The sequence below is a fragment of the Orycteropus afer genome, unplaced genomic scaffold (genome assembly GCF_000298275.1).
Source record: "Orycteropus afer afer isolate SDZICR_OR568_19922 unplaced genomic scaffold, OryAfe1.0 scaffold00066, whole genome shotgun sequence".
NCBI lineage: Eukaryota > Metazoa > Chordata > Mammalia > Tubulidentata > Orycteropodidae > Orycteropus > Orycteropus afer.
In genome coordinates, this window is record NW_006921653.1 from 6,484,087 (window position 1) to 6,506,189 (window position 22,103).

General features: G+C 40.8%; 1 protein-coding gene across 1 annotated transcript in view; it reads right to left on the reverse strand.

The window, feature by feature from the left end:
- The window catches only part of TM4SF4 (transmembrane 4 L six family member 4), a 34,609-nt gene that overhangs the window by 4,688 nt on the left and 7,818 nt on the right, over positions 1 to 22,103 (reverse strand). The window contains exons 3-4 of the mRNA XM_007940186.1: positions 16,077 to 16,213; positions 2,509 to 2,698 (exon numbers count right to left, since the gene is read on the reverse strand). Of these exons, the coding sequence (XP_007938377.1) occupies positions 2,509 to 2,698; positions 16,077 to 16,213 (327 nt within the window). The remainder of the gene's footprint in view (positions 1 to 2,508; positions 2,699 to 16,076; positions 16,214 to 22,103) is intronic.

Genomic DNA, 22,103 nt, shown 5'->3' on the forward strand with positions numbered 1-22,103 from the left:
ATTGTTTCCATTAATTTTGGTTTTCTTCATTCTTCTTTGCTCTGGACAAGGAGAGACCCATCGTTGCATCTAGATGGCAGCTTGCTAGCTTTTAAGATCCTAGTCGCTACTTGCCAAAGTAGGAGGTGGAACAATGTTTTGTATCTTTCCTGTCTTTTTAATGACCTTTTGCTTTCTTCATGGATGATGCTCTTGATGTCATCCCAGAATTCATCTGGTTTTCAGTCATTGGTGTGCAATGAATAAAATCTATTCTTCAGATGGTCTCTAAATTCAGGTGGGATATAATCAAGGTCATATGTTGGCTCTTGTGAACTTGTTTTAATTGTCTTCAGCTTGAATTTAAACTTACATATAAGCAGTTGATGGTCTGTTCCACAGTCAGCTCCTGGCCTTGTTTTGGCTGAAGATATTGAGCTTCTCCACTGAAAGCTTATAGAACAAAAACTCAACAGCCAGTGAATTTCTTTTTTTTATTTGTGATAAATGCATTTTACAGTTGATCTTCTTGGGGTTTTTCATTTATATATTTTAAAAGTAACATATGATGATTAATTTTTCAATAATGTGGGTTAGAAGAAAGAGAAAATATAGAAGTCCCTTTGCTCAGAAATAACTATCATGTAACATTTTGGTTTGATTTTCTTTAGATCCTTTTTCTATTAACTGTATTTTTTTTTCTTATTTATATAATTGTATGTAGGAGCTCTGGTGGTACAGTCCCTAAGACATTTGACTGCTAACCAAAAGGTTGGCAGTTCAAACCCACCAGCCAGTTCTCAGAAGGAAGGTTGGGCAATCTACTTCCATAGTGATACTGCCTTGGAAACCCAAGGAGGGGTCGCTATGAGTTGGATCTGACTTGATGGCAGTGAGTTTGGTTTTGCTTTTTTCTATACAACTCAACAGCAATGAACTACCACCACAACATATTATATATAAAATTTTTGTATCCTACTCTTTTCAAATAATACTATCTCATAACCATTTTCAATATTATTATCGTCTTAAAAAAACTTTCATTTTAGATGGAGGAAATAAAAATAATAAAGTCTTGTTATACACATATACATATTTAATTTTTGAGCTATATAAATATAATTTTATATATGTTGTTGTTGTTGTTGTTATGTGCCATCAAGTCAGCCCTGACTCATAGTGACCCCTCCGACATTTATATTTTTATTATATTATAGAAATATAATAATTATATAAAAATAATGAGGAGTTCTGGTTGTGCAGTGGCTAAAGCATTTGGCTGGTCTATAGTTCAAACTTACCAGCCATTCTGCAGGAGGAGGATGAGATAATCTGCTTCTAAAAAGATTTATAGTCTTGGAAACTCTATGGGGTTGCTATGAGTCAGAATCAACTCAATGCAGTGGGTTTGGTTGTTTTAATAAATATTATGCTTATTAGAAATTTAAAAAAATGGTTTGAATCATTTAAAATTTTGGCATATTACATTAAGTACATAGACCCTTATTTACATCTGCTTACACAATTTACCAGTTAAAGAACTTCTAGTTTAGTTTGACTTTTTTTCTCCCATACATCAATCTGTGCCTTTTAACAACTTGGTTTGTGTACATGAATAATTGCCTGACCTGACCTGATTTGGTCACTAGTTGAAATAATCAGACTTTTATTGCCCATGAGTTTATTTTTATTTTTTTTTAATATTGTTATTGTTGATATTTTAGAGAGCTCTGGTGATGTAGTGCCTAAGGCACTTGACTGCTAACCAGAAGGCTGGCAGTTCAAACCCACCAGACACTCCTTGGAAGGAAGATTGGGCAATCTACTTCCGTAGAAATACTGCCTTGGAAACCCAAGGAGGTGTCTCTATGAGTTGGATCCGACTCGATGGCAGTGAATTTTGTTTTGATTGGTTGAATTTTACAATCATATTTGGAAACTACATCCTCAGTGATTTTTTCCCCCGACATAAGAACCAATTTTCTCTTCTATATCAGAAATCTCACCAAAATACTGGTTTTAGGTATAGGTGTGTTTTGTTCACTTGAGGAAATTTTCCATGGAAAAGAAAATATCCTGAAGTGTGTTCCTTATGTTACTTGTTTCAGTTCAATTTTGGAAACAGAGCATTTCAGACCTTAATGCATTATTGCTGACAATATGTCCATATGGCAAATGCTCCCCTTCTATGGATTGTCATGCAAGCATCACTGTAAATTTCTAATGTATATAGAGTCCTTTGTTTTCCATGGCAGTGAGTTTGGTTTGTTTTTTTATGGCTAACTGGATGCGAGGCTGATAGTTTTGGTTAACTTTGGTCAACTTCAACATGATAACATGCACAAAGAGTAGAGGTGATGGGTTCCAGCAACGTAATACTGCTTTTCCATGAGTTGGTGGAGTGGGCTACCTGGATGTCTGGCCTGTGCCTGGTTTCTCTGCAGGTAACTGCACGCTCAGCCCCTCACTGCTGATGGCCAGACTTGGCCTCCTACATGCCGAGAATTACCACTGAGGACCTCAACTTACCCCACAGCAGCCGCAACACTGGCAGTCACCACAGAGCGTCCCCAGGAGGCCATTGACCACTTGGATGGCACAGAGGACCATCTGGATTGCCCCGACCACCAGCAGGATGGAGAAGAGGGTCAGATGCCAGGGTACTACATCGGCAGGTCCCACGCACTTTTTCCATAAGTCCTGGTCACTGAGGTAATCCCTGTCAGTGACATAAGGGCAAAAGGGAACATTTGTAGAAAAAAAAAAAAAAAAAATCACATTCTAGATTAGATAGTCATCATGCATCATGACAGTTTTTCTTGTGTAATACTTTCCATCCAGAATATGAACCCCATGGAAAAATAACCAGTCACCAGTTGCTGGGGAGCTAGTTCGGACTCACAGTGACCTCATGTGTGTCAGAGTAGAACTGTGCTTCCTCATAAGATTTTCTTTCAGTGGGTAATTTTTCAGAAGTAGGTCACCAGCCCTTTCTTCTTAGGTGTCTCTGAGTAGACTCGAATCTCCAGCTTTTCAGTTAGGAGTTGAGTTCATTAACCATTTGCATCACCCAGAGACTGCTCATGAGAAAATATACCCTGTACAAAGAATTTTAAAAGTAATACCTAATATTTTTATTGAGTACATTCTATGTGCCAGACCTTGTTCTGAACACTTTACACATATTAGCTAATTTGTTCCTCATAGAAACCTTATGGCTCTTTACTGACATTTCACAAATGAGGAAATTGAGGCACAGAGAGAATACGTGACTTACTCCAGACCGCACAGCTGGTAGTGGCAGGACAGTGTTTGTGATCTGAGAGAGATGGATAAATTCACAATCTATGGTGGGGTAAGCAGAAGAATCTCACAACCGTTCACTGTCTCTAGTCCAGCTATTGTCATTAAAGGCCATTTTGACTTTAGACAAATTCCTTGTCAAGTCTAGCAGCCATCTGAAGCCATGGCAAGTACAATCATGCCATGTAGTTAAGGCCTAATTTTAGCCAAATTGTGAATTTGACTCAACTGTATTTTTGTTCATATGTAGGGATTCCACCTGCAAAACTATTGTATTAATTAACTTTAAAAGAAAGAAATGTACCTTATAACAGATAAGGAAAAACATCTGTCTACTGCTATATAAAGGGCATTGTGCCCTGAAGGAGAAATGAGAAGCATGTTATCTTTGAGGAAAAAAACAAGAGCAAAGTGAGTACTATCCTATAGATTAACAAAATTCCTTCTCACATTCTTAGACCTACACACCGGCCTTTCCCTCTTTCTTCCTTTATGCTTCCTCCATCCTTTCAGGCTTTGTTGGGAAACTCTCATCTGGTTACCGAATTAGCACCTATCTTATTATTTTTAGATCTCGGTGATGACCTCTGAGCATCTGATTTCTGATAAATTCTTCATGCATCAGTACATATTTACTTAATTAAATACAGTCTATACTAAGATTTTGAACATTCTCTGAAATGATGGGAGATGCTCTGGGGTTTAACAGAGCATGAAGAATAAAGAAAGGACTGAGCATCTCGCTCTTGAGTTAAAACTAAAGCATTGTTTATTCACCTCTCAATAAGGGAACAGATTCTGGAGCCAGACTAGATCCAAGCCCAGCTCAGCTGTGTGGCCTTGTGGAAAGACACTGCATCCTAACCTATAAAGTGGGAATAATACTATTTGCCTATGTCAAGGGTTATTGTGAGAATTAAGTTAGTTAATAAGAGTAAAATACTTAGTGTCTAGCATATAGTAAGTCCTCAATAAGTGCTAATATTATTATTATTTTACTTAACCTGAACAGTGTACTCTAACCATTAAAGAGTGTACTCAGTTAGAGAGCCTGGTATTTTGGATTCAGATGAACCTGGGTTTGAATCCAAGCACTACTCTTGTTATTAGGTGCCACAGAGTTGGTTCTGACTCATAGTGATCTTATTTACAACAATATGAAACACTGCCCAGCTCACCATCAAACAATGGGCTATGTTTGAGCCCATTGTTGCAGCTACTATATCAATCCAACTCACTGAGGGTCTTCCCCTTTTTTGCTGATCCTCAACCAAGCATGATGTCCTTTTTCAGGGACTGGTTCCTCCTGATAACATGTTCAATGTATGTGAGATGAAGTCTCACCACTCTCCCTTCTAAGGAGCATTCGGGCTGTATTCCTTCCATCACAAGTGTGTTTGTTCTGGAAGTCCATATACATTAAATATTCTTTACCAACACCATAATTCAGAGACACCAGTTCTTCAACCTTCCTTATTCATTGTCTAGCTTTCACATGCATATGAGGAGATTGAAAGTACTATGGCTTGGGTCAGGTGCACCTTAGTCCTCTAGCTGACATCTTTACTTTTAACACTTTGAAGAGGTCTTTTGCAGCAGATTCGTGAATGCAATACATCATTTGATTCCTTGACTGCTGCTTCCCAGGGCATTGATTGTGGATCCAAGTAAAATGAAAGCCTTGACAACTTTTTTCTTTTCTCTGTTTGTCATGATGTTGATTTATTGGTTCAGTTGTATGAAATCCTGTTAGTAGCTGTGTGCTCCTAATACACACTACTGAATCTTCCTTACTATCTGTTTCTTCATCTATAAAATTACCTAAGAGAGTGCCACTTCACTATTGTGAGAGTTTACTGAGATAGTGCACCTTATGCATTACTGCAGGAAAACAGTTGTGATCAAATCAACTAAGATGCCTGGCAACCCATGAATGTCAGAGGTAAACTGTGTTCCACAGGAATCTAATTAGTCAAGGACTAATTTTTCAGAAGTAGATAGCCAGGCCTTTCTTCCTAGGTGCCTCTGGATAGATTTGAATCTCCAAACTTTTGATTAGCTGCTGAGCAAGTTAATCATTGCACTACTTAGAGACTCCGTTATTGCATCAATCTTCTTTTCAGTACTTTTTTTTTTTTTTCAACAGTAAACCAAAAAACCAGACTCACTGCCATGGAGTGCTTTCTGACTCATGGCGACCCCTCCTTGGGTTTCCTGAGACAGTATCTCTACAGTAGTAAATTGCCCAATCTTCCTTCCTAGGAGTGGCTGGTAGGTTTGAACCACCAGGCTTCTGGTTAGCAGTCATATCCCTTAGGCATTATGCCACCAGAACTCCTTAAGAAAGGAATACCAAGAACCAAACTCACTGCCCTGGAGTCAGTTCTGACTCATAGAGACCCCTCCCTGGGTTTCTGCAGTATCTCTACTGAAGTATATTGCCCAATCTTCCATCAGGGGAGTGGCAGGTGGGTTTGAACCACCAGCCCTCTGGTTAGTAGTCAAATGCCTTAGGCACTATGACACAGGAGCTCTCACATTAAGCACCCCATTTTTCTATTCTGCATTTTCCCATGTAGTCCTTTGGATCTTTACAACTTACAAACTAGCTTTTTATAAGAGGATATACAAAGATACAGTTTTTCTCCAAAACCAAACCAAACTCACTGCCATCGTGTTGATTCAGACTCGGTGACCCCCACGGTTTCCAAGGCTGTAAACCTTTAAGCAAGCAGACTGTCTCATCTTTCCTCCGCATAGCAGCTGGTGGGTTGAACTGCTGACCCTCTGGGTAGCAATCAAATGATTAAACCACTACACTCCAGGGCTCCTTTTACAATATTTTCTACGCATACTTTATAAATGAGTCTTCAGATGAAGCAATTGGCTCTCCTGAGTTCTTTCCCTCTTCTGGGGAGTTTGCATACTGGAACAACACCACCACCTGGTGGTGAAGTTGATGAAACACTCACAGGGCAATTTACAGGCAGTGGTAGCATAGTGCCTAAGGCACTTGACTGCTCACCAGAAGGCTGGCGGTTCAAACCCACCAGCCACTCCTCTGAAGGAAGGTTGGGCAATCTACTTCCGTAGTGATACTGCCTCGGAAACCCAAGGAGGGGTCGCTATGAGTCAGGGCTGACTCGACAGCACATAACAACAACAACAACAACAACTCGGGTTAGTGAGGAGATAATGTTCAGTACTGTTGTCTTTAAGAATTTGTTGGTAAGTCAGATCAGGTGCATATGGTTCTTATTTAGCCTTACTTTAATTCAGGAAAAGGAGCTTTGGTGGCGCTGTGGGTAGGGCATTGGCCTGCTAATCAAAAGGTTGGTGGTTCTAATCCACCACCTTCTCTGCAGGAGAAAGATGAAGCAATCGACCTCCGTAGAGGTTTACAGCCTGGAAACCCCGTGGGGATCTCTGAACTGAATCTACTAGATTGTTTTTATGTGCCATAGAGTCGTACCCGACTCATAGTGACCCCTCCTTGGGTTTCAGAGACAGTATCACTACGGAAGTAGATTGCCCAACCTGCCTTCCGAGGAGTGGCTGGTGGGTTTGAACAGCCAGCCTTCTGGTTAGCAGTCAAATGCCTTAGGCACTATGCTACCAGAGCTCCTTGAATCTACTAGATGACAGTGGGTTTTTAGGGCAGGAAAAGGCTCGAATCCTTTTCAATGATTAAAAAGCTGCACATGCAGCAAATGAAGGTGATTGCAATGAAGAATTTGTTGTAAGTAGGGTTGGTTCCATCATTTCAAAGTGAGGGAAAATTTATATAACATTGAAGGGCAAGTAGGAATTGCCTCTAAGTCAGATGCTCACGTAACTGGGGACTGACTGTCTGGTGGTGTAGTGCCTAAGGCATTTGACTGCTAACCGGAAGGCTGGCGGTTAGTGGGGCAATCTACTTCCATAGCGATACCGCCCCCAAGCCCAAGGGGAGGTCGCTGTAAGTCAGATGCTCGAGGGCAGTAAGTTTGTTTTTTTGTGTGTGCCTGGGGAGTATCTTCTCTGGGCCACTCCTCATGCTGCCTCACCCTCACAAAGCACCCCAGATAGCCATTTCCAGGTCCCTCTTCTCTCTCCCTAAACTTTCAGGGGAAGGCATCAGTTCTGAGAGTCTCAGAGATTCCAGCAAAGAAAGGTTGTATTGACCATGCAGTAAGTTGCTGTGTTGAATATGCCAATCCTGAGTTGAGAGGGAGCCATAATTTTTATGGACCTGTTAGCTAATCATAATTCCAGTTTTTCTGAGGAAGGAGAGCTGAGGAAGTTAAAACTCATTTAACTGGCTTTTTGAAGCCTCCAATTATTGTTAAGGGCATTTCCACCTGAGCTGCAGTAATTGTATCAATCAAAAATAAAATAAAGGAGAAAAGAAAGAAAAAGAAAAAAGCCCAAAAAACAAAAATCTGTTGTTGTAGAGTTGATGACAACTCATGGTGTCCCCCTCACATCAACAATGGAGTAGGAAACCATAGATCTCACAAAATTGACTTCTTTCCTAACAACCAAGGTAGCTGAAGAAAGGCACAAGGGAGCCCAAGTGCTTTGCCTGACCCACTTTGCCTGGCTAATTCAGGTGCCACCTCTTCTGGGAGGACCTCCTGGATGCTCCTCCTGCCCTCAGTCTGGGTTTGGTACTCCTTCTGCTCATCCTAGTACCCTGTATTTCTCACTCATTCACAGCACTATGTCCACCTGTCTATCATCTTTTCAGGACTGTAAATTTATAAGGGCAGAGATCATGTTCGATCCATCTTTGTCCCAGTGCCAGCACAGAGGTGTTCAATAAATAGCAGCAGCAATGGTTAAATGCTTGGCTGCTAACTAGAAGATCAGCTGTTCAAATCCACCAGCGGCTCTGTGGCAGAAAGATCTGGTGATCTGCTTTTATAAAAATTACAGCTTAGGAAATCCTATGGGGTGGACCATGGGGCCACTAGAGTTATAATTGACTCAATAGTACCTAACAACAACATCACTTACTGGGTCCTGGAATGAGTAAAGGAGCTCTGGTGGTATAGTGTATAAGGTATTTGGCTGGTAACCAAAGGGTTAGCAGTTCAAACCCACCAGCTGCTCCACAGAAGGAAGATGGTGGGGGAGATCTACTTCTGTAAAGATTTATAGCCTCAGAAACCCAATGGTGGTCACTATGAGTCAAAACTGACTCAGTGGCAGGGTGTTTGTTTGTTTTGAATGAGCCAGGCACTGGGCTGGGTACTTTACAAACATCATCTTTTTCTATTTTTACTAGTAGGTGATACTTTCCTTGAACAATTCCTAGTATAGGGTAGCCTTCAGTAAATATTTATGGAACAACACATTTCCAGATTAAGAAATAGATGCTAGTGAATGGAAGTGCTCAGATTTGATCTCAGGTCTATGTGACTCTAGTCATCGCTCTTAACCTTTACACAAATGGCCCCTATTGAGTAATTATATTCTCTTAATAAGGAGCTCTGGTGGTGCAATGCCTAAGGCATTTGACTGCTAACCAGAAGGTTGCCAGTTCAAAACCACCAGCTGCTCTGTGGAAGGAAGATGGGACAATCTACTTCTGTAAAGATTCAATGCCTTGGAAACCCAATGGGGTTGCTGTGAGTCAGAATCAACTTGATGGCAGTGGGTTTTTTTTTTTTTTTTTTGGTTGGTATTCTCAATATATGATTTATGAAATTTTATTTTTGCAATACACATATAATAGTATGTTGATCAGGGTCTACCTTTACCACAATAAAGAGATTATTCTCCTTGAACCTTCTTGTGACTGGTTGAAAGGACTGAAAATAAAGTACAAAATCATTACAAAAACACAACATTCTAGGAAGTTTTAATTCATAATGATGAATTCTATTAATAAAAAAACATTAATAAAGCTAATGTTCATTAAGTAGTATATAATGGGATTTGTGTTAAGTGCTTTATATACATCATATTATTTAACTCTCATCTGAACTTTTGAGTAGATATTGCTGTTACCTCCATTTCACAGATGAAGAGTCTGAGAGATGAATGCCTTGTCCAGTATTCTACCTCTGTATGTGGCAGAGGTGTGACTGGACCCTAAGTCAGACTAAGGGCAAAGCTGATTCCAAACACTTGTGGTGTTTCCTGCTTCATGAAAGCTGGGAGAACATGCATAATCCAATCTCATCCTATCAGTGTGGCTTCCAGCTGTTGGGAATAGGTTCACAGATACTCATGGGAGTTGTTGCTAATAAGTCATCTTTGAAGTGCAAATGCAGGTTTTCTCACTTGAAAGTGCAGGCGAAACATTTTGCATTCAGTTCTGTGTATTTGTGTCCAAACTACTGTCCTCAGAGTCTTCTCTTCACCCCTGAACTCTTTCCCCAGGGAGCAGGGAGGGCCACAGCATGACCTGTGGTGCTTGGCTGTGTCACTCTCACACTGTTGAACTTCCTTGGCTCTTCCTCTGATTTTCCCTCCCACAGCTATCCTGACGCCCTGAGCAAGCTGCTTCCCTTTCAGCAGCTCAGGGTCAAAGTAGAAGTCAAAACGGAGAAGGGGCCGATTGTCTCAGAAAGGAAGACCTTGGAAGGGGAAGGAGGTTCTACTTCAAAGGAAACCAGGAGGGTGTATCTTGAGATGTCACAGGTTACTTTTTTTTTTTTCTAGGATGCTACTTGAACATGGCTCTTGTCCTAAGAAAGTTAACTGTCATTGCTCCTCCAATATTATCGGCAACAAATGTTTCTCAGAAAAACAGAGCTAAATTCTATAGTATGCTGTTCCAAGCTGGAAAGCTCAGAGTCCACTTTGATGACTGTTAGGGATTGAATTGTATACCCTAAAATATGTGTCAACTTGGCTAGTCCATATTTCTCAGTATTAAGCAGTTATCCACCATTTTGTGATCTGATGTAATTATCCTTTGTGCTGTAAATCCTGACTTCTATGATGTTAATGAAGCAGGATGAGAAACAGTTATGTTAATGAGGCAGGATACAATCTTCAGGATGAAGTTTATTTTGAGTCAATCTCTTTTGAGATATAAAAGAGATTAAACATTGAACAAGTAAGCAGAGATCAGAGGGCCCTCAGTACCACCAAGAGAAAACAGCTGAGAGTGGAGCACTTTGGATCCCTTCACTGAAAACTTCCTAGACCCAGGGGAAGAATGATACCAGGACACATGGAGATCTCCAAGGAACACCAGACCCATAGATGCCCAAAGGAGATAAGGAACTTCCCCCAGAACCAACAGAGAGAGAAAGACTTCCCCTAGAACTGGTGCCCTGAATTGAGACTTCTAGCTTTTTGAACTGTGAGAGAGTAAATTTCTGTTTGTGAAAGTCATGCACTTGAGGTGATTGTTATTTTTGTTTGTTGTTGTTATGTGCTATTGAGTTGGACCCGACTCATAGTGACCCCCGCTTGGGTTTCCGAGGCAGTATCACTACGGAAGTAGATTGCCCCATCTTCTTTCTGAGGAGTGGCTGGTGGGTTTGAACCACCAGCTTTCTGGTTAGCAGTCAAGTGCCTTAGCCACTATGCTACCAGTATTTGTTATAGAAGCACTAGATAACTAAAACACTGACATCCTCTGTTTCTCCTCCTGCTGATTCCAACCCAGATGTCTAGTCACTGAATTTGTTTCCTCTTTCTGGCCCTAATTTCATTGCCTTGAACTCGTTCATTATTTCATATGAATTATTACTTCAACCTCCTTGATTTTCTCTCTCCTCAGTGACTGTTCTTTTCATATTCCACATTGCTGCCAGTATGATCAACCTGACAATCCCAAGTGATCATGTCATGTCCTGCTAAGTGAAATGCTCTGCTGTTCCCTGTGTCGTATAGGTCTAGCCTGCCTCTCAGCCTTACCCCCATTGGGTGGTGTCTCCTTCTGCTCCCTTAGCTCACATAAGTTACATATTCTATGAGCATGTTGGGTCTTTTTGTGGCTCTATTAGTAACGCTATACTCTGTCTGATATGTGCTTTTCCTCCCTCTCTGAAAGGCAAGCTTCTGTTCATCCTTCCAAACCAGCCCATAGCACTTCTCAGGGAAGGTTCCCTCACCGTCCTCTATTTCATCATATTCTGCATTGGAGAATCTGTTCCATTTTGTCACCCTAACCATGCACTCATCCAATGGGACCCATGTTTGTCCTTTGTCCCCATATCTGACAAAGGCCTTGGCACAAAGTAAGGTCCAACAACTGTACTTGTTTTAAATTCTCTTACTAATTACTAACTGTGGAACTCTGAGAAAGTCAATCTTTTAGAATCTGATTTTTCTCCTCCAGGGGTAAGAATTCTTCTCAGATTTATTAGGAAGATTAAGTGAGACCATTATGTAAAAACACTTAGCACTTTATCATTACAGAAGAAGAAAGAGGAAGAGGAAGAGAAGGAGAAGCTGCTGCCACCACCATTAAGTGATAAGGGAAGAGTGGCAATTGTCTTGAGTCCTCTTATTTGGGCTCATACAAGCTACTAGCCCTTTCTCCTCACTAAGCAGTCATGCATGTGTGCTAGTTTGCAGCTATAACAACGTCTGCTGCAATGCTCATATGGGATCTGATGGGTAAGGAAAGTCCACATTTATAGAAAAGAGTAGGCAACAAGGGCACACCGAGGCCCATAAGCTTAGCTAGATGGGAATCCAGGCAAAAGGGAGATAGGGTGAATCAATATATATTGGGTTCCAGAAATAACCTGTGACTTGGAGTCAGAAAACTTCTATTTGTGCCTCAGTCATTAAGAAATCGTTCTCCTTTTTGAAAGTCACTTGTCCTCTCTAGCCCTCAGCTATCTTAACTCTGAGGAAGAGTTAAAAATCTCACACACTTTGTGTGTAGATCAAATGAAACACTGTGGGTGAAAGCACTTTGTGAACTAAAGCACACCATCCTAACAGAAAGTTCAGTGATTTTTATAAGAAAATTGAAACAAACTTCTGGAGGCAGAGGGAAGGGTGGGAGCAGGCAGTGAGAGATAAGATCAAAATGGAATGTGGATTCTTGCCTCAGAAGATAGGAAGCAGGATGCTGGAAAACAATGGAATGCTGATGAAAGTATGCCAGGTGGCACGTGGACACAGGGAGGCACACCTTGGCGGGATCCACCCTCCCGGGATCCACCCTCCCTACTGCCCTTCCTGCAGTAATCGTGATTTGTTTCATGCTTTGCAAAGAGTGGACTTACACCTCAGGTAGGATTAAATTCTAAAGTCAGGGCATATGGAAAATACAACACAAATAGTCAAATCACTCTTGAATATCCTACAAATAACCTGGAAAGTTTTTGAGCCCATTATAGTTTGAAGCCACAGTGCATATGTCTTAGTATCCAACCATCCTCCCTTTATTGATCAAAGCCCAGCGAGGAGTGGAGGGTGGACGGAGAATTCTGCACTGTCCTGCTTGCCTGCAGGGTTTATTCAGTTCTGTTTCTATTATTAAACCTCCATGATCTGGCCTGTGTTAATGGATAGGTTAGTTGTTGTGAGAGTTAAAGAAAATAACACCCATGAGCTCATCTATCACAGAGCAATGCTTAATAAATGGCTGTGATGTGACAGGAATCTTGCTCTGCCAGAACAGCAAACACAGAGTACTTTGAACAGCAGTGTCCTGTCTTTCCCCCAAGTTGGCATTTCTTATGGTGGCCCACAGGCCAGCATTTGCTCTCCTGACTTTGGGTGTTGTCCCATTGCATCTCAAGCAGGTTGTGAGTGTGTGAGGGAAGGGTGTTAGGCTCTAAAGTCAGAATATATGAGCCCTTAGGACTACTTTGCAGTTACTTGATATCTGTTTGTTTCCATTCTCCCTCCCTTGTTTTGGATACAGTTTTATTCTAATTAATTGTAAATTCATAAAGGGTAGTATCACTCACATAGCAGAATAAGTAGAAAAGATATTTAATGATGCTCGGATGCTGTTGATGGAAAGAACAGGGAGAAAGTCCTTGAGAGAACATACAATCTGTAGCTTCATAGCTCAATGTGGGACAGATTGAACCATCAGGGGAAGAATCTCAAGAGATGGCTGAGGCTTCTCAGGACTGAACCCTGTGCTCAAGCTAGCCAAGTCCTAGTCAATGTAGCTTCAACATTGCTCTGGAACATAATGGGGCTTTCCACAGTGAAATAAATACATTTGCAGTCACTGCATTCTTTATCAGGTTACTAGAGATCCTGTGCTCCTGTTTAACTGTGGGAGTAGGGTGAGTAGGATCTTTTACTGTGAACACACCAAGACTTGTGAAACAACAGAATGAGTGCCTTCCACCTTCCCAGTCTGAGGTCTGCTCTTAAATTCTTTAGACTTTCACTTTAAACTAATAAATAAAGGTTCATGTTAATAGACTGGTGTCCTATAGATTTTTTATTTTATTTTTTTAAGTATGTACCCATCCTCTAATCCCTGGATGACCTAATAATCATATTTCCTGACCCCTTAGGATGTGCCAGTCCTTGTGTTAGACAGAAGGGCTACTATAGTTAACAAAATAACAAGGGTCCAAGCCCTCTGGAAGGAGCTCTGGTGGTGTAGTGCCTAAGGCATTTGATGGTTAACCAGAAGGTTGACAGTTCAAACCCGCCAGCCACTTGTGGAATGAAGACTGGACAATCTACTTCTGTAAAGATTTACTGCCTCAGAAATCCAAAAGGGGTCATTGTGAAATGGGCTTGACTGATGGCTGTGAGTTTGGTTTGGAGTTTTGGAAGCCCTCCTGAAGGTTTCAGTGCAGTGCAGCATTGTCCAATAGAACTGTCTGTAGTGCTGGAGGAGTCCCTGGGTGCTGCAAACAGTTAAGCATTTGACTACTAGTCAAAAGTTTGGTGGTTCAAACCTACACAGAGGTGCCTCAAAAGACAGAACTTGTGATCTGCCTCTGAAAGGCCATATCAAAACCAAAACCAAAACCAAACTCACTGCCGTTGAGTCAATCCAACTCATAGAGACCCCCATTGGGTTTCCGAGCTGGTAAATCTTTACCGAAATAGATTGCCCAGTCTTGCTTCCGCAGAGTGGCTGGTGGGTTTGAACCACTAACCTTTCTGGTTAGCAGTTAGATGCCTTAGGCACTGTGATACCAAAGGCCATAGCCTTGAAAAAGCTATGAAAATCCTACTCTGCACCCATGAGGTTGCCATGAGTTGCAATTGGCTCTAACAGCAGCAGTGATGGAATTGTCCTATATTTGTGCCATTCAATTCAGTAGCTATGATTCACATGTAGCTTCAGAGTACTTGAAACACCCTAGAGCAATTTTAAAAATTAAAATTTTAAATTTTATTTCATTCTAATTAAGTTTAAATTAAAGTATTAAGAGCAAAGATATCACTTTGAAAACTAAGGTGTGACTGACCCAAGCCATGTTATTTTCAATAGCCTCATATGCATGTGAAAGATGGACAGTGAATAAAGAAGATAGAAGAAAAATTGATGCATATTAATTGTGTTGGTGAAGAACACTGAAAATGCCATGCGCTGCCAGAAGAATAAAGAAATCTGTCTTGGAAGAAGTACAGCTGGAATGCTCCTTAGAAGAGAGTATGGCCAGACTTCATCTCATCTACTTTGATCATGCTGTTAGAAGGGACCAGTTTCTGGAGAAGGATATCATACTTGGTAAAGTAGAGGGTCATTAAAAAGGGAAGACCCTCAATGACATAGATTGACATGGTGGCTGCAATGATGGGCTCATGCATCATAGCGAGAAGTGTGAAGATGGTGCAGGACAGTGTTTCAACCTGATATTCATGGGTTGCTATGAGTCAGGCTGACTCAACAGCACCTAACAACAGCAACAACAACATAGCTACTGACTATTATACTCGACATTGCAGAAAAATATGGACAGAGACATGTGTAATGTGAAAGGTTTAAGATTTGAAATCAGAAAACTTGAGTTTGAGCCTTGCCCCTATCCACAACTAGCTGTGTGACTTTGTACAAGATAAACTTATTAAGCTTAGTTGGCAGAGAGTAACTACCTGTTGGGGTTGCTGTAGAGATTAAATTGTAAATTTGTTAAAAATAAGAAAGAAAGAAAGTTCTTTATAAACTACAAAAAAAAAAAAAAAAAAACCCATAGAAATATTAAGTGCTATTATGAGGTCTGGAAGCTCTGGTAGCGTAGTGCCTAAGGCACTTGACTGCTAACCAGAAGGCTAGGGGTTCAAACCTACCAGCCACTCCTCGGAAGGAAGGTTGGGCAATCTCCTTGTGATACCTCCTCAGAAACCCAAGGAGGGGTCACTATGAGTCGGGTCCAACTTGATAGCACATAACAACAACAACATTATGAGTCCTAATAGCATTAACTCACATGAAGCACCTACGATATTTTCAGTAAATTTTTACCTTAAACGATTGTTTAATCATAGGCAATCTGGGGTGTGAGTGAAAGTCTTTGAGCCTAGGTAGTAATTGTTCTTGTTTTCTAGTATAAGATTTGTAATGGAAGCCGCTACTGTCTACTAATATTATTAGTTGCCTTGTGTTGTTGCTAATAAATATGTGGGTATGTATGTGAGTGGTGACATCATGAGTATCCTCCTTCCCATAGGTCAACTGAGGGTGCCCTCATCAGTGATTTCTCCTGATGTCTGTTAAAAGGGCTATTAGAGCTCCAACTTTGTTCAAGTTCACTGCACACCAACTCCAGCTCTGCCTCAAAGAAACACCATGCATGAGACTTGTATAATGAAGATGACATGACGTTTTGTATTACGTTTTCTCTTGAGCCCTTTGTCTGCCGGTGCCCCTTGTGGTGATACATGGTCACTGCAGAGTGTAATCTTACCCATCTCTGAATGGGTAGTTCCAGGTACTGTTGTTCAGGAGACACATAGGACCCTTGTGAATTGACACGGCTGAGATGACAAATGAGTATCCTGCACCCAAGACTCCAATCGCAGCAAATATTGTGGAGGTGAACATCTGAAAGAGAACAAGAGAGACGGCCAGGTTCTCAGGTGGGCCAGAACTTACGCTCAGCTTATTCGTCATGGCAGATCATGGTGATTACTGAGAAGATACAAAGTGGAGCCAGTCTTCAGAGTAGACAGGGCCTACGGAGTCTCCTAGAATGAATTTTGGCATCTTATGCCAATCTCTTTGCCTTCATACATATCCTTTTCACCTAGTCATGATTAAAGTTCTGTGACTGTGGTTTGATACTTTGAACCATAGTTTTTACCCTTGTTAAAGATAAAATTTTAAAGGATCAATGAAGGATACATCTTCAAGGATAAACAATCTTAAACGTTTCCTGGTCCTATCATTCCACTGAGGCTATGTCACTGTGTGATCTCATGTGGCAGGCAGCCTCTACTTACGAGAAAGAGTAGAAGTCTAGAACTTCTCCTCATTGGTCCTAGTTACATTCCTTGATGCCAAAAAGATTAATTCCACCTCTCTTACATGTGGCAGCAGCCTGTAATATATCTGAAGAGAGCCATAACATCTCTCTCCTCCTTCTACCCTCTGGAAGTTTTTTCTTCTTTGAGTTAAGCAATCTCAACAATTCTAGTTCTTCTAATAAAATTTATTTTTAATGAAAGATTAATTAGTAAAAATAGATCAGACTAACATTTTTCTTCTTTAATTTCAATTATAAAATCAAAATAAGATTATAGAATATGGAAGACAGAAGGAATTCTAGAGTCTACCCAGGCTAACTCCCTCTGACAGAGGAGAAAACTTAGGCCCAGAGATGTTAAGAACTTCTGCAATGTCCATTCTAAGCAGTTTATTAGAGAAGAGGTGGAAATATTTTATAGCTTTGGAAATAAAAATAGAGGTGGAAATTGTCACCTCTATCTACTTCCGTAGTGATACTCATAGCGACCCCTCCTTGGGTTTCAAACCCACCAGCCACTCCTCGGAAGGAAGGTTGGGCAATCCTGCTTCCGTAGTGATACTGCCTCAGAAACCCAAGGAGGGGTCGCTATGAGTTGGGTCCGACTGGACGGTACATAACAACAAACAACAATTACTTTAGTGACATGGAGGTATAGTGCCCAGTGCAAAGGCTTCAAATTTCAGCAGTTTTGGTCCGTGTGATGACTCTGAATAGCAAACGTATCCTCAGAGCCTCTATAAAATGTGCAAGATAAAACCTACCTTAAAGATCTATTGTGAAAATTAGATGCGATAACCTGAGTCAAATGTCAGTACTTTCCTTTTCCCCTTCCGCATATCACTAACAATATCATCATGTTGTTGTGTTGTTGTTATGTGCCGTGGAGTCGGCCCCGACTCATAGCAACCCCTCCTTGGGTTTCCGAGGCAGTATCACTACGGAAGTAGGATTGCCCAACCTTCCTTCCGAGGAGTGGCTGGTGGGTTTGAACCGCCAGCCTTCTGGTTAGCAGTCAAGTGCTTTAGCCACTATGCTACCAGAACTCCTACAATATCATCATAGTATACACTGAAGGGAAGGAGAGAGGTGGAGCATGGCGAGGCCTTGATTGTAAGTTGATTCGAATCTATGTAATAATGGAATTCCACTTCAGCTGGTATTCCCTTTCATGTCATATATAAATGTACTTTTGGTGGAACTTTTCAATGATCAGCTCAAGCCTCGTATGTCCTGTGAACCTTGTCTTCCTCTTCAGGTAGAGCTGACAACTCTGTCCTTCATGCCTTCAACCCCAGGTAATCTGGACTGTACACACATCTATCTCAGTGCCTATAACACATCAGTGCACATCTTTTTATGTTTATCTCTCCAACCAAGGCATGAGTTCCTTAGAGGTGTAGACAATGAATTATTTGAAGATAGGATATCAGCTGATAGGGATAGGACATCCCTCCACCCCTACCACCATCTGTATGGCTTTTCTTCTTCCTAGAGTGTGGAAGACATTGGATGTTGAATGTTTCCAATGACCAAGGTTTCAAATTACTCATTACTTAAATGTTTTTTCCTCAGTTTTTGTGTCTAAGATATCCTAAGGTCACTCTCATTATCAGGAACATTGATGAATTTAATCTAGGTTACAAGAAATGAAAATGTTGGTCAACGTATTAAGTTAGAATAGGCAACTTCTATTTCCAAAGGGTAGCTAATTTAATAATTTTGGGAAGTGTTGGCTTTATATAAAGTTAAATAGGTTTCATTCTTGTTGTAGTTCCAAGAATATTTAACAATACGCTAATATATATGACCCTCTGAAAAGGGGATATACTATCATGTTCAAATTAAAGTTACTATCCCTCAAATTATCTCTCAGAAGTGAGGAAATTGCCTTTGATTCAAATCCTTATTTTATCTATTATTCAATGGAGCACTTCCCTGAAGACTTTATTTTGAAGAACCAACTACTATGTGGAGCAGACATATCAGTCAAAAGCAACTAAATCAATGATTGTTGACAGAATTGTTTAAAAACATTTTCCTTAACACAGAGTTATTAATTATTCTAGGAACTGTGAGGAAGTTTGACATCACAATTTCTGGATATTATAATTAAGAAGCCTTTTTAAAAGATTTAAAAATGAGAACACTTAGTATTTATAAATTGTTATACACACACACACATCTCAAAATAAAAACCAAACTCACTGCCATCGAGTCGTTTTTCTGACTCACAGTGACCCCTCCTTGGGTTTCTAAGGTGGTATCTCTATGGAAATAGATTGCCCAATCTTCCTTCCAAATACATGCACACACACACCAAAAAGAATGTCTAACATTTTTTAAAATTGAAAAATATCTTTTCACATGTGAATTGATATTTATGGAAATTCAAAATATTTTATCCAATATATTGGGAGCTCTGGTGGCGTAGTGCCTAAGGCATTTGACTGCTAACCAGAAGGCTGGTGGTTCAAATCCACCAGCCACTCCTTGGAACGAAGGTTGGGCAATCTACTTCCACAGGGATACTGCCTCAGAAACCCAAGGAGGGGTTGCTATGAGTCAGGATGAGTCGATGGCATTGAGTTTTTTAATGCACTGGGAGACAACTCAGGGGGCAGGACTGGATAGAGGGAAAGACACAGGGAAGAGGTAACTATGAGGAGGAAGTGGGAGAGGAGCTGTTGCATTGTGGGAAATTATAGTCACTGTCATGAGACAGGGTATATGTGAGCTTCTGTATGGAAAGTGAATTTGCTCTGTAAACTTTCACCCAAATCACAATTTTTAAAAAAAAAAGCTATCAAGCACAATCCTTCAACAACAGTAATTAAAAAAAAAAAATTCTGTAAAATGGAGATAACAATTATAACTATCTAATTTTTGTTATGAAGTGAAATCAAGTATGTTAAGGGCTTAATGGTGAACACAGTAAGAGCTCAATAAAAAGTTATTGAGATCAAGTTAAATATGTAATACAGTTAAACAAACAAACTAAACCATCGAGTCAATTCACACTCATTGACCCTGTAGGACAGAGTAGAACTGCCTCATTAGGGTTTCCAAGGCTGTAATCTATGGAAACAGACTGCTCTATCTCCTCTATTATAGAAAATGGAAAACTGATGTCAAAGTAACTAGGCAAAGGACCTATAATATCCCTGGAAGGATACATAAAAATTAGTAACTAGGAGCTCTGGTGGCGTAGTGCCTAAGGCACTTGACTGCTAACCAGAAGGCTGGCGGTTCAAACCCACCAGCCACTCCTTGGAAGGAAGGTTGGGCAATCTACTTCCTTAGTGATACTGCCTCAGAAACCCAAAGAGGGGTCGCTATCAGTCAGATCTGACTCCATGGCAGTGGTTGGTGCTCTGGGGAGCCCTGGTGGTTAAGCACTTGGCTGCTAACTCAGAGGTTCTAACTCACCAGCTGTTCCACGGGAGAAAGACATGGCAGTCTGCTTCTATAAAGATCACAGCCTTGGAATCTCTATGGGGCAATTTTCCTCTGTCCTGTAAGGTCACTATGAGATGGAAAAGACTGGACAGCAACAGATTTCATTTGGTTGGGGTACATGTCATACTTTGGAGTCAGGAATGGCAGGCTTCCTTAGCAGTTTTTGTACCGAGAACATGCTTTATCTACTCAACTGAGTAAACAGTAAAGAAGCACCTGTGCAGTGGTCAAGGGCATGAGTTACAGCAAACAGATCTGGGGCTGAGTCCTGGCTTCTCCCTTATAATTTTGAAAAGTTAATCTTCCTAAGTTTTCATTTCTTCTTTTGTAAAATAATTTTCAATAATAAAGAACCTGCCTCACAGACATCAAAATATGTAAGAAAGCCTAGTCAATATAAGTAGTAAATCAGAAGTACACACCCTCTGCCATGGAGTCCATTTCTACTCACAGTGACCTCCTTTGGGTTTCTAAGGCTGTAAAACTTTTACAGAAGTAGATTGCCTCATCTTCCTCCCACTGAGCAGCTGTTGAGTTTGAACCTTGGACCTTCTGATTAGCAGCCCAATGCCTTACCAACTATGCCACCAGAGCTCCTTAAATCAAAGGTGCACATCCTAGAAAATCACAAAATCTCCAGGTGGACTAGGCTACTGGATAATACCCAGTACTTCACTGATAGGAGCTCTGGTAGCGCAGTGCCTAAGGCACTTGACTGCTAACCAAAAGGCTGGTGGTTCAAACCCACCAGCCACTCCTCAGAAGGAAGGTTGGACAATCTACTTTCACAGTGATACTGCCTTGGAAACCCAAGGAGGGGTCGCTATGAGTCGGATCCGACTTGACGGCACATAACAACAACAACAACAACAACAACAACAACATCACTGATAGGACACCCAGTAATCTCTTTGCTTGTTTCCAAATCTTGGGTAATTTCTCATAACATAATAAGGACTTGATAAATGTTACTATTATATTTCTATTTTCTTACATTATTTTTATTATAATTTTATCGCATACTTTAGGGAGAAAAATAAAAGTAAACAAGCTAACTCTATATGGTTGTTCAGCACATCACTTCTGTTCACACAGCTAAAGAAATACTTGCTTATATATATCTGCTTGAAATGGAATATAAAAATGCTCTGTAATCAGAATTTTCGAATTTATAGTTTGTCAGCTTTAAGACCCCCTCTCCACCAGGCTCTGGAATCAGACACCTGTGATCAGATCCCAGCTCTACCATCAGCCCCTGATGTGTCCTTGGTCAAACATACATTTATGTTGGCTCAAAGACATGAAGGAGGAATTGGGGCTTAGGAAAGAAGGAAAAGTGGGTAGTTTGGGGACTTGGTACTTAGGGACTTGGGTGGATAGCTGCAATGTGTTGAAGAAATATGTCTGGTGGCCAGGGAAGTTCCTCTTTTACAGTGGCATCACCAGGGTTGGTGCCACTCATTGTAGGAACTCATGTTTTCCCCACCTCACTCTTTGTGGGTGGGGCTTGATAGGCGGATGGTGGTGGTGATGTGTTACCACACTGGATGATGAGTGACAACAACCCTAGTTACATGCTTTGGTGGCCCCTTTTCCTATGGCACCAGCACACTTGCCACCACTGCTGCTGCTGCGGACCATGAGATCATTTTGGTGTCACCCCCTCTGACAGTGTGATGGGTGAGTCCACACATGGCACCGCCCTAATGATGTCACTGTTTTCTGTGTTTATGGAGATTACCTGAAGCCTTTTTCCTTTAAAACGTTAGTCTTGTATTTTCTGCCTTGGGTGGCGGGCATGTCAAGCATGAGCCTCATTTTCCTTGTTTATAAAATGAGGGGTTATTGTGAGGTTGAGATCAAGTATGGAAATCACCTGAAATTTCTCCTGGGTGTTCATAATCCTTGCAACATCATCCCCTAGTCCTTTTTTTTTTTTTTTTAAATTAGGATTTGGGTGAAGATTTACAGAGTAAATTCACTTTTCATACAGCAGTTCACATATACTTT